Raw genomic sequence first — 12,003 nt, 5'->3', positions numbered from 1 at the left:
AGTCAAAGAGGAGGAAGGCCAAAGTGGCTTAGCATAGTCTGAAACCTTGAGAACATGCCGTTTCTGGTTCATGTTGAGGTATTCAAGCTACCTGTAGAGAAGGAGTATTTGGTGCATCTCTCAGACACATCAGGATTCAGGCAGAAATCTCACGGACCTGGGCTGAGTACGCCTTGGACATTTTCATGGTTTTTCCCTCGCCAAGCCTGGAGGTGGGGAGCGGAGTGGTGGCTTGAGGTGAAACACAGTGAAAAATGTACGTAAGTTGTTTTTGGCTCTGGTTTGGGTTTTCTCTGTTTTGGGGATGCTTCAGAGACTGTCTCCTGCCTGTCCTCTCCTTCCCTGTGCGGAGAGGGGCACGGTTCCTCTTCCCTCTCCCAGTCCCGGGCGGCCATCAGGAGTTACTTGTTACTGGTGGGGTAACACGGCACTGGGGGGAACTGCTAGGGGAGGAATCTGCCCTTAAAAAGATTTTTAGGAATGGGCCGGACAAACACCCTTCAGAAACAATTTAAATGTTGTTGGCTCTGCCTTGGGGCAAGGGAGTGGGCTGCGTGACTTCTCACCCTGTCTTCTGCGGACACCCAGGCACTTTGCCACGGGAGTGCCTCCACGTCCTTTTTCGGACAGGTCTGGAGATGGAGGAGTAATTTTATCACTGGTTTTATTACTTTCCTTGAGGATCTCTGAAGGCCTCACATGCTGAGATTTAATGAGAGACCTGTGAAACTACAAGCTTGGCTTTGGACATCTCTTTAAAGACGCTCCTACCTATGCATTTCAATTAGATGTGAAGAGGTTTACGGCAGCCGTCTTTGCGCCTGGTGTTTGCAAGCGATAGCATCAGGGGTAGCAGAGGTGTAAAATCGGTGTTTGCCAGGTATTCCTCTCTGCAATGTACAAACAACCTCTTTCACACATCTCCCGTTTCCAGGTGCCCCACAAGCCAGTAGATTGCTGCTGCCAAAAGTGGTTTGCAATTCCTCTGTAACTCTCAACTAATTTGCTAACGCCCTCAGAAGTTTAAAAGCCACTGCAGCTGCCTGTTGAACAGCCAGGAGATAGGGTGACTGTTATTTAAATGACGACCGGCACAGAAAATCTACAGTGAAGTATATTTAAGGAATGATTTTTGGCTGGAAAAACATAGCCCCAAGCCTGAGTCTAAAGAAAAGAGGGGAAAAAAAAAATCTTTCACTTAGCCTCACATTCATTTGGCCGTCTTCAAGGTGTCCGCCTGATTTCTGCCAAGGCTGAAGTTGTTGTTACAGCTTCCCAGCTGCTACCGCAGCAAATGTGGTTTGTTCAAGCAAAGAGCCTGTGCATTCCTGGACACTGCTTCCTTTCCTTCTGGTCGGAGAAGGGACTTATCCAGGGGAAAGTAAACGTTGCCAGCTGCACTGCTGACTTGTTTTGCTCGTCCGCGCGTAACATTTTGCTTCAGGGCAAAATATCTGGTTATCTTATTTTCTGCTAGGGAGGAAGCTTCAGAAGTATCTCTTTGCTTGAAAATTAATATCCACTAGGCAGCATTTGCGGATTTTGCACAGGGCATTGGGGGGGGTCACTGGGGTTGGATGCTAAAGAGAAGTCCCATGCAACGAAGCATACCCTGGGTTTGTGACCGCAGATGTGCTGATCACCGCTCCCAGCGGTCCAAACCCCGTGGCTCCTGCGATATCCCTTTGCCCTCCAGATACTGTCATTGAGACAAACACCGTGCCAACTGCTGAAAACTTTTCAAGTACTCTTACTTTCCGGACGAGCTGCAAAAAGGAGTCCGGTTGCAATACATTCACTTTGCACCACAAAACAACAGTCCGTATATTCATGAGACCACCCGACACACCAGCCAGCTTCCCGCAACTGGGTTTTCGCAGGCAATGTATAGTCGGAATACTCTCAGCAAAACCTACAGAATTGGCTTACGTATCCCCACTGGGGTTCAACTGCATGATAAAACCTTACAGTAATGAGCCTGTCGCTCTTAAGGGTGGAGGGGGTGGAGAAGGAAAGAGATGCTGCTTTATCTGTATTACTCCACATCACAGATGCTGACAGAATTATTGATTTAGAACTCACAGCTCCAAAAAGACTCAGTAATGTAATCTTTTTAAGTTGTTTGGTTTTTTTTTTTTTTTCTTCCCTCAGATGTGATGTTTTCAATAGACCCCTTAGATACGGGCTTTTGGGGGACGTTGTTAAACTTGCTGCTGCTAAACTGCAGCCCCAGCCTTTGGTTTGCTCCATGCAACTCTCACGGTCTACTGTCTCTTGGAAGAGCCCATAGCTGCAAGGTCTATTGCTTTACAGGTACTCTAGGAAGATTGAGGGATTAAGTTATACATTATGTAAAACTACCCACTAATCCTCTTAGTGTGCATTACCAGTGAATGGCCTGAAATAGGCTCTCACTAAAAGAGCCCTAACATTCACTTTCTTGATGACATTTTACTATTTGAGGTTTGTGTCATGGATTTTGGTGCTGAAATATTCAGTACACCATCTTCTGTCTGCTGCTAGATCCACTCACACGTGTTAGTAGAGTGCTAACAAAATTACAGTTGGTAAAGCAGATTACATGTTTAACTAGTAGCGAGACATGTATAAAATAGAATTATATATTTTCTAGAGTGACAAGAGTCACTGGGATTTTTCTGTTCTTTTTTTTTTCTTTTTTGTTTTTATAAGAAAAAGAAACAGCTATAAAACCATGATTAAAAATGTTACAAGGGATGATTTACATTTTAAAATAATGATATTTTTAGGAAAAAAAAGTGATTTATAATGTAAAAGCGTTTGGAAAGCATTTGGTTGCTGTGTACTGCCTTCTTTCCCAGTACAGTTTGCTATCTGTTATACAGTCTTGCATAAATGTTTAGATTAGGGGAGAAAAGAAAAATTAAATGTGATGGCTAAGACCTATAAGAGCTGACTCACTGACTTGAGTTATTGCTGTGCAGAAAGTTTGTAAAGCCTTTACATCCAGCGAACATTTAGTGCTACTTCAGCCTTGACAGTTGACCTTTCAATCTGATTGGGTTTAGCCACAATAATTGCAGCATCTGCAGTACAGGTGATGCAGACGGCTGCTTAGGAACCCAACTTCTCTCATTAGATCTTACTCCACGCGTCTGAAATTCAACCCCTCTTTGCACGTGTGTGCAAATTCTCTCGTAATACCTGTTACAGGAGCTGAGCACGGTACAATCCCCCGGCTCTTTTTTTAAATTTATTTTTAATTTCTCCCATCATTTTGAATATTCCTGGATTTAGCTTAGAGGGGGGAGGGAAAACCTCCAAACCCCTTCCTCTCCCCAGATATTTAGTCAGTACTGGTTTCCTTTTTTTTTTTTTTCCTCAGTGAGACCTAGTGTAAAAAAGCAACAAACAAACAAGTTAGACTGTTGTAATTTGGTCAACCACTCGGGTGCTATCCATATCCACCATTTCAACACATTCTATTTCCTCACGGTTTTCAGGATTCTTCTTCTCTTTCCTCTTCTTCTTGGACGGTGGCAGGAAAGTCAGTATCACAGGTAAAATGGCAAAGCAGTGAAAGAAGGTGACTAATGCTATTAAAAACAAGCACCTGAACAGTGTACGGGTCAGATTTGAAGGCACAGCTGCAAGAGGAATCAGACCAACAATATAGCAGAGGTAGCTCTGCAAAATAGCTACCCCATGCACTTCCAGGGCATTTTTCACCCATTTAGTTCTTGTGAACTCTTTGCCCAGGACAAAGGTTGATAACAGTGGAGCACAGTTATCAATTGTATAATTAATTCCGTAAATTAAGCACAACACAGAAATACAATCTAGTTCCACTTTCCACAAGGTCATAAAACCTATAACTCCGAATTCAACTGAGGCAACAGTTAGAGTGAGCCAGACATTGATCAGAGAGTCTGCCACCAGGAATGCAGAGAAGAAGAGCAGAAATAAAGCACTAATGCAGGAGTTTTGTAAGGGCGCTCCCACTGAAGAGGCGTAACGATCCATGTACACAAACGATGGATTGAAAACGATGAATTTCACCTTGGAGGTGAGAGAGAGCTTCCTCAGGGTCTCCAGGAGGTCATAAAGTTCTTCCCTCTTGGTCTCCATTGTCTTGGCCACCAAGAACATCCTGGAGGCCACGACATCGACTTCGTTGTTGTATTTCTTGGAAAAGATGATATCCTCTGAAAAATGGGCAAACTGAGGGGTCTTCAGGAAGGAGTTCCTCAACATATCAGTGAAGTTCTTCTTGGGCAATCCGGTAGATATGTTGAGTTTCCTAAGGTAATTTAAGTAGCTTTCAAACCAAGATATCCTCACAAAGCCCTTGGTATACTCCAGCACGTCCTCCTGGACACTGGTGTTCCAGTACTCGATCGACTCGTAGATGTAGAACCCAATCACCGGGCTGTAGTTACTGAAATACTTCTGCTGGGCAGTCGTATACTCAATGGTCCGTGTCGCGGTCGCTACGATGTTGCTCAGGTCTGACCCTTCGCTGACCTGCAGGTAGCCCATTAAGGCAAAGGAAATATAAACAAGGTAAAAGAGAACTACAAAAGGCTTGACGTAAGTGTTTGTTATCCAGTCACAATAATAGCGTTTCAGGAACCACACCAAAAGATGACTCTCGTAAGTGTTCGCCTCCTCCGAATCCGCCGTGTCCTCGCTGAATTTGGCTGTCAGAAGAAACCTATACCATGCAGGCTTCTCTTGCAATACCTCTGGCTTTGGTACCTTTCTGCAGAAGATACTATGCTGGTAGTTGTTTTCTATGTAGCCAGTAAACACCAGGCTGGAACCATAAAAGGAGAGTACATAGAGGTAGTTGAAGAAAATTGCAATACAGGAATTGCAGCAGAAAATCCTGGCTGCTTCAATGTTAGTGAAGGGACTGGCACCTATTCCAAAAGTGACCAGGTACATGGCAGTGGTGAGAGAAAACGAGAGCATGGAGTCTGCAAATACGGCTGCAGTCCTCTCTTTAACGTGTTGGTCTTCTCTAGTTTTTCTCCAGGAGGACAACATTTCAAAAGTCCCATATAACCCATGACCTACAATAGAGAACAAAGCGAGTGTTTAAAGTACTCGAATCAACATGCGGAAAAACGTAACGTGGGCATGCTAAAAGCCTCAAAGGAGACACAGCTGGCCGTTACCAACGCTTGACGTAAACGTCCTGCAGAAGAGAGAAATGATTATGGAGGTCTAAGTCACAGGAGCGCGTTCGCTACCTGACTAGCAAATCTTACTGCCAGAGCTTGAGGAGAGTTCTGCATCGCTGGTGCAGGGTTGATGGGTTAAAGAAAAAGGATTTTTTTTTTTTCTGGTTGGCTGTTTCGTTTCATTATTTCGGAGTGCCTGTGATGGAAGATGCTTTGAAATTAGTTTTTTCTCGTGATGGGATCTGACCTGTGGTGAAAACAAAGAAATACGACCTTGAAGTGCCTATGCTGGAAGCAGAGCATTAGTTGGCTGCTTTGCAGAAAATCTGTAAAAAATGAAACTTTCATATAAGCTGAAAATTGTCAGTCACTGATTTCTCCACTTCCCGTACAAATTTTCCGTCAGGAAAAAGAAATCCTAGAAGCGGAACAAACAAAAAAACCACGAATAAATTTTAGAGATACAGAATGGGAGAACTGATATGGAACTGCTTAAGGCATTGGTCTTCTTACTTTAATATATCTAAGGGCTTGTAAAACCAAATACAGCTCTATTTTTCTTGGCAGTTCCCATGTTTTGTAATGTATTTAATTAACTCCTAAAACGGATATAGCGCTCATGAAAGGAGATGAAGACCTGAGGACCTAAAATCCTGTGTTTAACCCCCAAGTGCAGGTAAAGCGGGAAAAGTACACGGTTTTATCTTAATCCCTGCTTGGTCATCTTCCTCTTACGGTTTCTATTTTGTGATTGATAACCAAGGCACATTTGGAGGACACAGACCTCTGCTCTCTCATAGTGGACCTGAGCTGGCACCAGCTATCAGGTGAGAGTGGCTGAGATAAAAGTAGGCTGATGTTTTACACAGAGATGAACGGAAAACCATAGTCTTTGCATCACACCTAGAATGTAAGACTGTAATACTTTCTCACAATAATTCAAATCATGTTCATCTTCACTTAACAGACCCTTTCCATCTAATCCCACCCTCTTTGCTGCCTTTTAATAACTCCTCCTCCTTATTCTTTTGCTGTTTTTGCTGTCCCCTGTCTACCTCTCTGGTCTGCTCTTGCATTATCTCCAGAAATTCCCAAAAGCCAGTCCACGGTGTTTTGCTCTTACCCATTCCCTGATAACATTAGATAAAACGATCAGTGCTGAATTAGTTGCTGATGACACTGAAGTGCAATCACTGGACTTTTGAAGCTGATGCTCCAGTCAGGCAGGTCAAGGTAATTCACAGATCTCTGTTAGAATTTCGGGCTGTCTGCAGAGTACCAAAATTGCTGCATCGGCTCTGACCTCTCTGCCCGTAGTTGATTATCACTTTTGCCACAAGGGCTATGAATGTCAGCCAAGAAACCCCCAAACAAATGAGGTATTCTGAACAACCAGAAAATATGTTGGGGGGCTGGAACTAGGTGATCTCTAAGGTCCCTTCCAACCCAAACCATTCTATGATTCTATGATCCTGTTTATTCTTAAATGCCGCATGTGGGCTAAAAATGCATTAACTTGACAAAATAACCCTTTTGCGGTCAGTGCCTTTTACTGTAGGGGCAGCCGTAGCTGATTCACTCCACCCTTCTGCAAGGAATAGCCTGTCTGTTTTAACAGATGTCACAGCTGGTCACTCTGTTAATGCTGAAAAGAATAGGTATGGGGTATTTTATAAAGAATTCAAAATACAGAGCTTATGAGATGAGATAATAGGACAGCTGGTGTATCTCCTGGTGTATTTAGAGTAACCAAGACCACGCTCTCACGTATATCAGGCATCTTACCTATGTTGTTATTTGGAGTCACGGCATGGACCACGAATGTCCAATTTGTAGCAATATTACAGTCCTGGTTTTGGTATGGCATTTGGCATTCATCTTAATTTTCCCAAACAATGTTTTACAGCTGCTTTCAGAGGCCAGGTCAAGACTGTCAATTTGATAACTAGCACCGTGCCCCCTCTTAAAGCTAATGGGGAATACTGGAACTCCCCAGACGTAAAATCAAGCAAAAAGCACAATCAGTGACTGGCACCCCGTTGCTAATTATCCTTCAAATAGTTATGTTCTAGGCTCAGTAGGGAAAGCTATTAAGCTTGCTTTCAGTGTGTTCTTTGTAAAGACAGACTGACCTTTATTTAAATGTAACTGATCACTTGCCAAAGCAGGGAGTGAGAGGTTTAATCCATTTATGGCTCCCATAAGTCCTGCAGACAGGCTCGTCTGAGAATTTCACATGGCATCATATGCATTAGCTTCAAGTGAGCAAAACAGAATAAAATGAGGTCATTGAATATTACAAATTACTTCCGTCGTGAGCTTTAGCTATAGCATGTTTTTGTAAAAAAACATTTCAGCGGTAATAGGCTCTTGCCTAAAAATACTCAAATAGCCGCATTAATTTGGAAAGCCTTTGACTTTGCAATGAAAAAAAAAGAACTTAGAGCTAATTACATATGATGCTGAGCATGACTTTTTAACAGGTATAAGATTTTGGATAATGTCTGATAACATGACTCCTGGTACCACATATTTTCTTTAAGTAGGAAACGTAAAACCACAATTTGCTCTTACATAATCTTCGAGACTACCCTAAAATGGAATCTGATTTAGACAACTGCTCAAGTAAATGCACAAAGAGTCGTCACCGCATGTGCTCCACAAAGCCAACAGAAAAACATTTAGATACTCTTCTATTTTAGGATAGGTTCCTTTTGTTGTTTGCTATACAATCTGCGTGCTAGGAATTGGTATGTTCCTTCAATTGTACAGTTTGTGATTCCTCTGTCCGTTTGTATAATAGCTAAAAAATTCTCATTTACCTTTAGGAAGACAAGCCTAAATGACAAACTTGCACACTTTTTGCATCAGTGGCACTATTGACCTGATCCAGTATCTTCTGAGAAAAAGATTAAGCCCAAACTCGTGCACAAATTAGGCATGGCAGTCCAAAGATTAGCCTTATTTAGCTAGAATGGGATTTACCTAACCTAATTTACTCCTCTCAGTACTGACTACAAGCACAACTTGGGGTGACAATCATCTCCAACGTTGTCTAACTCACTGATGCTCACATAAGTCTAACCCACAGAGATTAGGGCAGATAGCTCCATGGAAGCATTTTGCGAGAATTTCTTTCACTTTTCTGTCATTTCGGAGTTTCCACTTTTTGCATCCCTAACTGATTTGCACTGATTACCTCTATTCCTCTTGCTGGTGCTACGTCTACTCTACATAATATTAACGAGAAGGTAAATTTTTCCTTGCAAATAAATTCCGTAATTGCTTTAACCGATTTTCCCTTTTTAATAGAGATTTAGCCACAAAGCTGTAATGATTTAGAGCAATTTGTTCATTATTCACAGTCATTCAGTAAATAATAAATATGAACTCAAACAGCTAATGGGCTACTGGAGATCTTTTCCTGTTGACATTTGCTATTATGATTCACTGGTCATGCCCTACAGTCTGGCTGTACAACCGTGAGCTAAGAAGAAGGAGTACAATGAAAGACGGGATTTTTTTAAGGAAAAGAGGTTCTGCAAGGGCAAAGGAAAATGTTAGGGGAATAGGAGAAAGGCATTGGACAAAATGGGGACCAAACTCTTTTTTTCCTTATTCTCTTTTTCTACTACTTTGCATTGTAGGAGATACTCCTACCACATGTCTTGGATGACTGAGGACAGAAATTCGGGCTTTTGTAGCCAAAAAAAAATGAAGAAGATAGTTATTTCTGAGGAGCTTAATTTTTTTACAGGCTGAGGTGGGCTATCTTTAATTTTAGAAGCTAATAACAATACCAGCAATAAAACCGGTAAATTATGCCTAGCTTAAATATAGCGCTTTTATGAGTAGCCTGAAAAATGCTATAAAAAGTTTCATCTGCCTCCTTCAGGATCAAGTCTTGCAATTACACATGCTCTGCAAAACCAATGTAGAGCATGCATGAGAGGAAAAAAAAAACCCACTTGCAGGAAGTTGTGAAAACTAAGGCAAAATTTTCTGTTGCTTACAATTATCAAATTATTTACCTCATTTTAAACACTACTTATGTGCGGCCACTTAAAACTGTTCTTTTTAGTACCATTTTAAAATCTCAAAAAAGAAATGCATCCTTTCCCCTGCTACGTGGTTGTTCAAGCGAGAGGCCTTTACCGACGGGCATCGGCAGCCTAGGCTTAAAGTTGGCTCCGCTCCTGCCTGGGAAACGGAAAAAACCGCTCCTGCCTGGCAAAAAGCAGAGAGGGGTGAAGGGATTTAAAGCAGCCCCGGAGCCTGTGGGAGGGCAGCGAAGTGACCTCCCGGTCACCGGAGTCGCGGACCAGCTCTCTATTCACTTGGCTTAATTGCGTCCCTAAACCAAAGGCTGCTGCCTGCTTTTATTGTTTAAAGATTAAGGGATATGTTCAATTTTACACTAAAATCATGTGAGCCCATCTTATTGTGCTGAGGTTTGGGAGAAAGTAAGGGGAATGACTGCGGACAAGGTTTTGGTTCCTCTTCTTGCAGTTTTACACATCTATGAAAGTAGAGAATAATCGTACACTGTGGGTCTCGTTTTTTTGTTCTTACTGTTTTGACGGTTGTATGTCTCTGTGTGTGTGTGATGCTTGAGTAAAATCTCTCTGAATAAACTGCCACGTACAGGTTGTGAAGTTCCAGCCTTCTGTTTGGAAGGTCGCATTTTAGGGGTAATTAGTTTTATTCATCCCATTTTAACGCAGTGGCGCACAAAACTCTAATAATGATTGATCTCCACCTCAGCGAGGCTGAATGCTGCACCAGTACGTATGTTGCCCATTAACTGCCAGAATTAAGACTAATAAAGCACCAAACTGTCTTCCTAAAAGGGCAGACTTATCTAGCAGCAAAGCTGGGTTAAGGGGAGTTTCTCCCCTCTCGGGCACTGGTTCCCCTCCCCTAGCAAAGTTTGCTGCTCCCTCATTGCTACAAATTCACCTGTTTCTCATCTAAATTGGACTAAAGGAATAGGCGGGATTAGAAACATCAGCAACGGTTGGTTTTGGGGTTTTTTTTTGAGGGTTACTTTTTAATCTGAAATCTTTTCCTGACACTGATGGCACAAAAGACTGGCTGAAATCGGGAATGAGTCATGGTAGGATGTATGGGAGCCTTGTAAACTGGGTAGGCAAAAACTTGAAGCGGAAGTTCTGACGGAGTTACGGAGGTTAAGTCTGGATTTTGATTTAAGGTTTTTGCTTGTATTGTAATGGCTGCATCCTTGTAACACTATCGGTTCAGCTGGACGAATGCTGTCTCTCTTAGGTTGATTTAAGCCTGAAATCATCCCACTGAATAGGAGCACTTGTCTGCAAAAGGAATTTAGTGTGCTGTAAAAATTGTGTGAATTTACAGAGGGCTAGCTATGTTGCACCAGCTTGCTTTGTGGAAATCTGTGAAGGACAGCTTGATTCACATTCAAAGTGCAGTGAAATATCATCCGCAGAAACAAACACCAGACGAATTAACATGAAATAGCTAGGATGCTATAAACCCATATCCCAGCTTTCTGCCAATGCAGGCAGGGTCTCAAGAACTGCACTTGTGCAAAATTAGTACATGGGAGATCAGAATCATACTGCAGGAATTGCTCTTTCCAAAATGATACCTGTAATAACATATGATATAATGAAGGTGCAATGAATTTTCCTAGCTGACAGTATTAAAAATAACAATGTACACTGCTCAACTCTGGGATTGCTTTCCACAGTAATGTCAACAAAGAGGCTGAGATAATTTCCCCCGCTGACTTATTTTTTCCAGCTAGATCAGTGAGCTCATCAGCTCCCATCTTCCGAAAAGCCAAGCGAAACTGCTAATCCGGACTCCCTTTGTCACAGGAGTTGCAATCAACCAGTTGTTGACTAAATACGCGGCCTCCCCCAGCAGGCACGATTTTAACCCGCAAAATATAGTAGGTTCAAAGCGTGACTGAATAGAGAGGCAGAGGAAGGGAATTTGCAGCCAGTTGAAGCAAACATCTGGCTTCATACCTTGTTCTCACTAAAATAAGAAAATACTACAGCTAACCAAGATCCTTCAGCGTGCAGACAGAATTAGCACCAAGTCTAATTTATACGACAGTTTTCACTGAGTTTATAGCCATTTAGTAGCATGGGTTGAGCCGACCATTTAAGTCATCGTTAGCACGCTGTTGCAACAAACCGTGGGTTACTTTAACCACCGTCCACCTCTGTGGTCCATAAAGGGTGCTGCGACGCTACAGTTTGGCTGCGCGCGTCAGACCTCAACGAGGGTGCGTAGCGTTGGACATCCCACCGCGCGCAGGCTTGCCCGTCCCAAACATTTCTGCCAAGCAAAGAAAACGCACTGCAAATCCTACTCGCTTTTCCTGCACTTGCCTGAATATTTCTGGGAGCCCAGTTCACAGCGTAGAGTAAAATCCTGTAGGATACTAACATCCTATAAGGTACTCATCTGATCAACCGTGTTTCCAGGCAGCAGTGTTCGTCTCAGGAGAATTGTGGCAAGGGGACTGAGGGCTGTAGACAGTTGCGTAGTCTTAAACGCATCCTCATTTGCAAAGTGAGCCAAGTCCCAGCCACCCAAGCACAGCCTGACTTCATTTCATAGCTCCAAGCCCCGGTTCAAAGGCCAAATAAGCCTGAATGCTACGTGCAGGTGTGATACATGGATTAAGAACACAGAAAGAGCAATACGGGATGGGGTGTACTGGTGTAAGCATAGGCTGTACATATTGCATTGCTTGCTTTACCTCCTGTTACACAGACCCTAAATATCTGTAGTGTAACTGAATTACAGGTATGACAACATACCTCAAAAATATGATGACAGT

At 42.7% G+C, this 12,003-nt stretch overlaps 1 protein-coding gene across 1 annotated transcript in view; it reads right to left on the bottom strand.

The window, feature by feature from the left end:
- Positions 1-2,739: 2,739 nt before the first annotated feature.
- The window catches only part of PTCHD1 (patched domain containing 1), a 33,491-nt gene continuing 24,227 nt past the window's right edge, over positions 2,740-12,003 (bottom strand). The window contains exon 3 of the mRNA XM_052794659.1: positions 2,740-5,054. Within this exon, the coding sequence (XP_052650619.1) occupies positions 3,400-5,054 (1,655 nt within the window). The 3' untranslated portion in view covers positions 2,740-3,399. The remainder of the gene's footprint in view (positions 5,055-12,003) is intronic.

Source organism: Harpia harpyja, chromosome 8 (genome assembly GCF_026419915.1).
Source record: "Harpia harpyja isolate bHarHar1 chromosome 8, bHarHar1 primary haplotype, whole genome shotgun sequence".
In the NCBI taxonomy this organism is placed as follows: domain Eukaryota; kingdom Metazoa; phylum Chordata; class Aves; order Accipitriformes; family Accipitridae; genus Harpia; species Harpia harpyja.
The sequence above is the reverse complement of the archived record's forward strand: the minus strand, read 5'-3'. Positions and strand labels throughout refer to the sequence as shown.